General features: G+C 44.6%; 2 protein-coding genes across 2 annotated transcripts; one reads left to right on the forward strand and one right to left on the reverse strand.

Annotated features, from left to right (window-relative positions):
* Positions 1 to 1548: 1548 nt before the first annotated feature.
* Positions 1549 to 1995, forward strand: LOC111398254. The gene has a single exon (XM_023025182.1). It carries the CDS (start codon positions 1549 to 1551, stop codon positions 1993 to 1995), a length of 447 nt encoding a protein of 148 aa, XP_022880950.1.
* Positions 1996 to 6940: 4945 nt separating this feature from the next.
* On the reverse strand, positions 6941 to 8782 carry LOC111398255. Its single transcript, XM_023025183.1, has 5 exons — positions 8619 to 8782; positions 8326 to 8562; positions 7802 to 8273; positions 7393 to 7689; positions 6941 to 7264 (listed from the first exon to the last, which is right to left on the reverse strand). The coding sequence occupies exons 1-5, from the start codon at positions 8780 to 8782 to the stop codon at positions 6941 to 6943; spliced, it is 1494 nt and encodes a 497-aa protein (XP_022880951.1).

Raw genomic sequence — 8782 nt, forward strand, 5'->3', positions numbered from 1 at the left:
AACAGAATTATCCCACGCATGATCTTGAACTAGCAGCGGTAGTGCACGCCTTGAAGATTTGGCGCCACTATCTATATGGGAGCAAGTGTGAGATCTACACTGATCACAAGAGTTTCAAATACTTCTTCACCCAAAAGGAGTTGAATGTGAGACAGCGACAGTGGTTTGAATTAGTGAAAGATTACGATTGTACTATCCTGCACCATCCGGGTAAAGTTAATGCAGTTGCTGATGCACCGAGTCGAAAGAACATGGGACAGTTGTCAGCACTGTATACAAGGCAGGATCATTTAATAAGAGATTCTGAAAACTTGAGAATTGAAGTATTAACGTCGCCAGTAAGGACATCGGCGAAGTTAGCAAGTTTTACTGTGAAATTGACACTCAGGCACAAAATAGTAGCCGCTTCGAAAGATGATCCCTTTTTGGAAAAGATCAGGGCCGATGTAGGAACTGAAAAGAGGAAAGGATTTGAAATAGCCAAAGACAAAGCCTTGATATTTAAGGGTCGATTTTACATGCCAAAGGATGAAGTGTTGAGAAATGAAATTATGACTCAGGCTCACTCAACTCCTTTTGCCGCCCATTCGGTGGAACTAAAATATATCGAGATTTGCGTAACACATTTTGGTGGAGAAATATGAAGGAGAAAATAGCTCTGTTCGTGTCCAAATGCATGGTTTGCCAACAATTGAAGGCTGAACATCAGAGACCGTCGGGACCGTTGAACCCCATGGACATACCTGAATGGAAGTGGAAAAAGATTACAATGGATTTTGTCAGTGGTTTTCCTAGATCGGTGAGAGATCATGATGCAAACTAGGTAATTGTGGACCGACTTACAAAATTTGCTCATTTCTTGCCAGTTCGGACAACCTACAGCTTAGAACAGGTCGCACAAATTTATGTCAGGAAGATTATGCGATTTCATGTGTTTCCGACATCTATCGTATCAGATAGAGACCCAAGGTTTACTTCAAAGTTTTGGATAAGTCTTCAGAAAGCTACGAGTACAGGTTAGAGCAGCTAAGGACTTCCCCGTACTCCATTGAATCGAATTGAATGCGGGGGGCTCACTTCACAGCCTATTCTTGTCTCACTCTTTGAGCTGTGCTCGGATTACAGCTCCGAGCGAAAGAGCCACTCACTCTGATCTGTGGAACATGAGGGTCCCTCGTAACCTACAAAAGCGTAGGGTTGAATAATTGAAAAATGAGATTATTCAGGAATACACATTGAATGCTGAAATTACGGATTACAGCTCTCCTCATGCTTTTGTGGGCTCACGGAGAGCTTCATGCTCCTAAGTTAACATTTAGTACTGCTTACCATTCTCAAACTGACGGACAATCTGAACGAACTATACAAGTTCTTGAAGACATGTTGAGAGCTTGTGTCCTAGATTTGGGTGGTAAATGGGAAGATCTTTTGTCGTTAGTTGAATTCGCATACAAGAATAGCTTTCAAGCCACTATTGGCATGACCTCGTATGAGGCTTTGTAGGGTAGACGATGTTGTTCGTCATTAAACTGGGATGAAGTTGGTGAAATGAGAATTTTAGGCCCAGAATTGGTCGAGAAGACTATAGAGGCTATATATAAAATTAGATCAAGAATTAAGACTGTCCAAGATCGTCAAAAGAGTTATGCCGATAAAAGGATAAAAGAATTAACTTTCGAGATTGGAGAGAAAGTATTTCTCAAAGTGGCACAGATAAAGGGAATACTACGATTTGGAAAGAAAGGGAAGGTAAGCCCTAGATTTATCGATCCATTTGAGATTCTTGAAAAGATTGGGAATGTGGCATATCGATTAGCATTGCTACCCGATCTTTCAGCAATGCACAACGTATTTCACATTTCTATGTTGAGAAAGTACATTTCGGATCCTAATCATTTAGTAAATGTTCAATCACTGGATGTCCAGAGTGATATGACGTACGAGGAAGCTCCTGCAGTGATTCAGGGGAGAAAGGACCATGTCCTGAGAAATTGAAAGGTTCCACTAGTCAAAGTCTAGTGGAGTAAACATGGTGAGTGAAATGGTGGTGAAGTAATGCCTCCTAATCTATCTGCGACCTTTGGTGTTTCTGCTACTCCGACGGACGTGTGCAACCTAAAAAGTGAGGGTGGGGCTTTCTCCCCCGTTTTACCTTCGGTGTGAGAATCAGTGGGCGTGTTAGGAGAAAATAAATTTGAAATTCAGATAGCTAAAAAATATGCAATCATCCATATCTATATTGCCTTTGGGAGGTATTTATAGACGTCAGAAGCCGAGTGAGAGCCGGGTGGCTGTGGTGCCACGTGTCCTACGTTGGGCTTCCAATTATCCTCACGTTCTGAGTGGGGGGTTTTAACTACTCCATGGAGGTTGTGTTTGTGGTGACCGCCATGTAATTTTGATAATTTATCAAAGATTTTGAGGTTAAGTGTTGAGATGACCTTATAGGTAATTCCATGCCGGTCGCTGGTCTCGCATAGTGATAGAGTGCCCCCAAGGGGTTGACGATTTTTCGTAGAGGTAGAGCACCCCGGGAGGTCGACGGTCTCTCGTAGAGGTAGAGCGCCCCCAGGGGGTCGACGGTCTCTCGTAGAGGTAGTACGCTTCCAAGGGGTTGATGGTCTATCGTAGAGATAGACGCAACCTAGGGTTGATGACTTCGCATTGGCGTGTCATGATTTACATTGCATATCTTTGGAAGCGATTTCTTATGTTAACTGATATCATTAGCCCCCTACTCCCTGTCAATATTTTTTCGACGGAGGGGTAGCAACTTCCTTTATAAGGATTTTATTTTATTTATTATTTTTTTAAAATAAAATTAACTCGAGTGAACAAGTCAAACAGTGCAATATGGTTCGGGCAGCTATTCCACTGTACACTTGGCATCCAACAAATGGGCATGATCATGGAGGGAATTTTCTCCCCAAAAATTTTGAATCCCTTTTGCTTCTAAAAGGGAGTGGTCTCTCACATGTGAGCCATTTTCTTCTCCTCCAAACATTTTAGTTTTTCCTCTCTTCCAAGGTTCTCTCTTTTCCAAGGTAATTTTCTTCTCTTTTCTCTTCATTTTTGTAAAATCATGTACAAAACTATCATCTCTTCTTCTTCTTCTTCTGATGAAAATAGTGATGAGGGACCGATCGACGTCGAAAAAGATCCGACCAGTTGGTCGGTCGACCGACCAGCATCTGGTTGATCGACCGTGGATCGATCGACCAGCATTTGGTCAATCGACCAAGGTAGTCGATCAACCAGCCCCCCGTCGCCTGTCCGCGCGGTTGGTTGGTTCAGCCTCTTCCCTTCCGTCTGACGGGTTTCCTTATGAGTCTAATAGTCAAATCCTTTCAGTTGATTCTTAGGCATTTATTTCAAATTCCCCCAAGAGACATATTGGCTCTACCAAGTCTCCAAACCAAAACTTAGAAATCGAGTGAGACCCGGTTGGCGAAGTCATCCCCCTTGAAATTCCAAAAAGTTATAGCCTTTACAATTCTTCGCTTAAGCCAGAGAAATATCTTGCTAGGTATGACCGGGTCGATGACTATATCTATAGAGCCCCCGGTCCTAAAGAGAGGCTCCCTAGGTCCGACCCCCGCGAGATAGCAATGTATAAGGACATCATGGATGGTGGTTTCCGGCTACCCATTCATCCTTTCTTCGTGTCGATTTTCAATGAGTTTCATCTCACTCTTAGTAAAATAAATCCCAATGCTTGGAGAAAAGCATTGTATTTCTTGTATGCTTGTCTTAGGAGAAGAATTCCACTTTCCATGGACCTCTTTAGGTGTGTCTTTGAGATGCATGAATTAGATCAGTGCAATGCGTTTGTCTTTTTTACCGCTAGGGTCCCTTTGCTGTTTCCTAAGTTCAGGAATTCGAATAGCGGTTGGAAATCTCGATTTTTTTTGTCTGGCCGTCAACAGGTCTGTTTCCTTTCAATACCTATTGGCGGCATCCTCAAATTCGCCTTTTCAATAGTCAAGTAGAAGCTTCCTCTACTCTAAAAGTTCAAATCCAATAGCTGGTTCATATATCTCCTCTCGCGCTTGACTTAGGATCGGTCTTGATCATGAGAAACATGTTGATAGTGGGGATGAGTCGTCCTACTGGTAGGCTACTTCCACCGGTTCCTGTTATTCTTGACTTGCACATATTTCTTATTTGTTGTTTTTTGGGACTAATCTGTTTGGGCAAGTGCATACGGATATGGACTTCGATCTGAACGAGGTATTGAAGACCTTATTGGGAGGTGACAAGGGTCACGCTCCCATTGACGGTAAACTCTTGAGCTTCTCTTCCTAGTTTTGTATTCTCACACTCTTTTGTTTTGCAAGCCTGACAAGCCTTTCCTTACATGTACAGGAATGAAATTTGATCTAAAAGGGACCATGGACTCTATGCCTGAACAAGGGCATGGAAGTGACACTGAGCCAAGCCCCGCCCCCTTAAAGAGGAAAAAGATGGTTGACCAAGGAGGAAAGTCTCAAGTAGCAAAAGAGACTCCCCAGCCCCCAAACGAGCCTATCGAGGTTGCTCTTATTCCTAGGTTGGGCTCTTCCAGTCGCATGCGGGGGGAGCGTGAGGGTTCACCCCCTAATTTCGGGTTTCCTCCCACCCGGGGTTATCGTGAGATGGAGGTACTTAAGTCTTTAGTGACACCTGCGTAGGTCAGGGCGATAGCAGGATGTAGCGCATACGACATCAAGAGGGCTGCGACGGTCTATCTCCAGAGGGCATGCTTCTAATTCTATTATTATTATTATTATTATTATTATTATTATTATTATTATTATTATTATTATTATTATTATTATTATTACGTTGAGTATTATTTTTTGCGCATGGTTATACCACTCGACTCTCATATTGTCTTTTTATCTTTTAGGTGGTGGCCCTTCAGACCGGGCTTACTGAATCGAGTCGTCGCCAGGCCTTAGATCTGAAGACTCTTGCAGAGGAAAGGAAAAAAGAGGCTCATCACTATAAGAAGAAGATATCTTCCTTGAAGAAATCTCTAGAGGTGTCGGAGGCTCGAGCCCGCAAGCAAGAGACGGAGAACGATTATTTACAGTCTATGTTGGCTCGTGCTCTGGAGGAGGCGGTTAAGAGGTATAAGGCCTCTGCTGAGTATAATAGGAACTTGGAGGCATCTGTTGAGCAGTACAAGTCATCGTCTGATTACGCCAAGGCTTTGCATTCGTACGGGGAAAGGAGATGGCGGCGTCCATCAAGCTGACCAAGGAATGGATATCGATCGAGCACCCTTCTATTGCTCCTTCAGGTTTTGATAAGTTCCTTGCACAGCGCAAGGTAAAGGAGAGTGGGGTGCAGTTATCTAGTCCACTTGGTCCTTCGTCGTAGGGCGGTAGTGGTGGTATTTCTCCCTCGAGTTGAAGCATGGCTTAGCAGTAGCTCCTTTTGTTAGTTCCCCTTTTTTTGTCGCCTTTTATTTCTATATGTAGCATCATTTCCTACTTGCCCGGGGGTGTGGGCAAGAGTATATCACATGCTTTTTTTTATGAATGCTATGTTATCAGCGGTTATTGATGTTGAAACTTGTTTCTCCCAGTGTTATTTTTCATGTTCAGTTGTTTGATAGTGTGGGTGAATGCCATTAGTCCCGCGTGCTTGATTACAATGATCGATGGCCTTAGCCTATGCTCTGACCATTTAGGTCTTTCTGCCTAGCCACGTGGGTCGAGACGGAGTTGAGAGAGGAGTATATTGATTAGGGTCTTTAGCCGATCTTTTAGCTTTTCAAGGCTCTTCGCCTTGCTGCATGAGCTACGTCGACCGTTAGAAGGTGGTCTGGCGGTTAAGGGCCCCAGCTAGTTTTTTCAGCTTTCCAAGGCTCTTCGCCTAGCCTCGTGGGCTATGTCGACCGTAGGGAGGTGGTCTAGTGGTTAAGGGCCTTAGCCAATTTTTTGACTTTCCAAAGCTCTCCGCCTAGCCTCGTGGGCTATGTCAACCGTAAGAGGTGGTCTGGCGATTTATGGCCTTAGCTTATTTTTTGACTCTTAAGGCTTTCCGCCTGCCCACGTGGGTTATGTCGATCGTCAGGAGATGGTCTAACGGTTAAAAGCCTTAGCCAATTTTTTGACTTTTCAAGGCTCTTCGCCTAGGCTCATGGGCTATGTCGATCGTCAGGAGGTGGCCTGACGGTTAAGGGCCTTAGCCAATTTTTTGACTTTCCAAGGCTTTCCGCCTAGTCTCGTGGGCTGTGTTGACCGCAGAAAAGTGGTCTGACGGTTTAGGGCCTTAGCCAATTTTTTTTGGCTTTTCAAGGCTCTCCGCCTAGCCTCGTGGGCTATGTCGACCGTAGGAGGTAGTCTAACGGTTTATGGCCTTAGCCAATTTTTTGACTCTTAAGGCTCTCCGCCTAGTTACGTGGGCTACGTCGATCGTCAGGAGGTGGTCTGGCGGTTTAGGGCTTAGCCAATTTTTTAACTCTTAAGGCTCTTCGCCTAGCCGCGTGGGCTATGTAGATCGTCAGGAGGTGGTCCGACGGTTAAGGGCCTTAGCCAGTTTTTTAACTTTTCAAGACTCTCCACCTAGCCTCATGGGCTATGTCGACCATAGGGAAGTGGTTTGGCGGTTTAGGGCCTTAGCCAATTTTTTGACTTTTCAAGGCTCTCCGCCTAGCCTCGTAGGCTATGTCGACCGTATGTCTTCACGGGATAAATGTGGAGATTCAAGATTGCCTGTTAGCATAAAAAATACTTGGATTCGTGGGCTCAATAGGTGCACCTAGATGTCTCAGCTAGGCTGGCCTTTCCGTAGCGCCCTCATCATTCACCACTGCCAAAGTTTTTCATTGAATAAGATAAGCTATTTTACCTAAGTGTGCCTTCGTGAGGCATTCCACGGGGAAAATGAACAATGCAACCTTTTCTACTATATTTACAAAAGAAACAACCTATCTTTCTAATTGATGGGTCTACTGATAGTACTTTTTGAGATATTCCGCATTCCATGGCCTACCCAATGGCTTTCCTTTCATATCTTTTAGACTATAGGCTCCTTTTTCGAGGCTGCGGATTACTTCATATGGCCCTTCCCAATTCGGCCCGAGCTTCGGTGGGAGATGTTTTACTGCGGCTGCATCTCTTAGTACAAGATCACCAGGTTGAAAAACTCTGGATCTTACCCTTCGGTTGAAATATTCAGCGGCCCTTCGCTTGTACGCTAACATCCTTATCGCTGCCCTTTTTCTAGCCCTTTTAAGTAAGTCGAGTTCCGCCCTGATGGCTGTGACGTCAGGCTACTTGGTTTTCATTCTACCAGTCTCACTCAAAATTTCGACGGGGATAACTGCCTCTATCTCGATGACAACTTAAAACGCGTTTCACCGGTCGATTCTTGTGGGGTCCTATGATAAGCCCATAGTACATTGGGCAACTCGTTCGCCCAAAGTCCTTTCTCCTTTTCTAGCATTGTTTTCAAATCCCATAGTATAGTTCGATTGGTCACTTCAGCTTGTCCATTTGACTGAGGGTGAGCGACTGAAGTCAACCTGTGGTCGATGTGGTAGCTTGTGCAGAAGGCTCTAAAACTGTGATTGTCGAATTGTTTGGCATTATCTGTAATGCCTACTCTGGGTATGCCAAACCTGCATATTATATTTTTCCAGACGAAACCTTGCACCTTTGTTGTTGTGATGGTAGCCAAGGGCTCAGCCTCTACCCACTTAGTGAAGTAGTCTATGGCAACTAGCAAGAACTTCCTTTGCCCTTTGGCTAGGGGCAAAGGCCCTAAGATGTCCATCCCCCATTGGAAGAAAGGACACCCCAAAAACTACCGTCTGCTGCTTAGTTGGAATGTGGATCAAATTTCCATGGCGTTGACATGCATCGTACTTCCTCACCAACTCCTTAGTATCTTCCTTCATGCTAGGCCAATAATATCCTTGCCGTAGTGCCTTGAACGCAAGGGCGGTTGTCGCTTGGTGGTTGCCACAAATTCCTGTATGTATCTCGACTAGCACCTCTCGTGCTTCTGTCGGCCACAAACATTTCAAATACGAAATTATGAAACCTCGCTTGTAAAGCAGTCCATCAATGATGGCGAACGAGGCTGCCCAAGCCTTTAGCCTTCTTGCCGTGAAAGCATCTTCCGACAGCTTGTCCTTCATGAGATATTCAATCAACGGTTCCATCCAACTTTCCTCATGCTCGACATTTACGACATCGACAACATCCTGGATGCTAGGTTGTCTTAAGATTTTCACATTTGCTGTGCGAGGCAGATGTCTGGGGTTAGCAGAAGTAAGCCTAGCCAATGTGTCTGCCCACTCATTATCTTTTTGGGATCCAAGCCTTTAGCCTTCTTGCCGTGAAAGCATCTTCCGACAGCTTGTCCTTCATGAGATATTCAATCAACGGTTCCATCCAACTTTCCTCATGCTCGACATTTACGACATCGACAACATCCTGGATGCTAGGTTGTCTTAAGATTTGCACATTTGCTGTGCGAGGCAGATGTCTGGGGTTAGCAGAAGTAAGCCTAGCCAATGTGTCTGCCCACTCATTATCTTTTTGGGAGACCTTTGTTATTTTAAACCTGGTGAACCCCTTCTACAAATTTTTAACCTCCATCAAATACACTTCCTCACTTGCCAGACTATTAACTGAGAGTCACTACAAATTTCTACTGAAGTTACCCCCAGTTTGGCTGCCAGTCCCAAACCCGTAATCACCGTCTCGTACTCGACATCGTTATTGGTGGCTGGGAATTCGAAACGTAGTGAGTATTCCAACTCTTCACCATTTGGCCCTATCAT

Source organism: Olea europaea, chromosome 8 (assembly GCF_002742605.1).
Source record: "Olea europaea var. sylvestris chromosome 8, O_europaea_v1, whole genome shotgun sequence".
NCBI lineage: Eukaryota > Viridiplantae > Streptophyta > Magnoliopsida > Lamiales > Oleaceae > Olea > Olea europaea.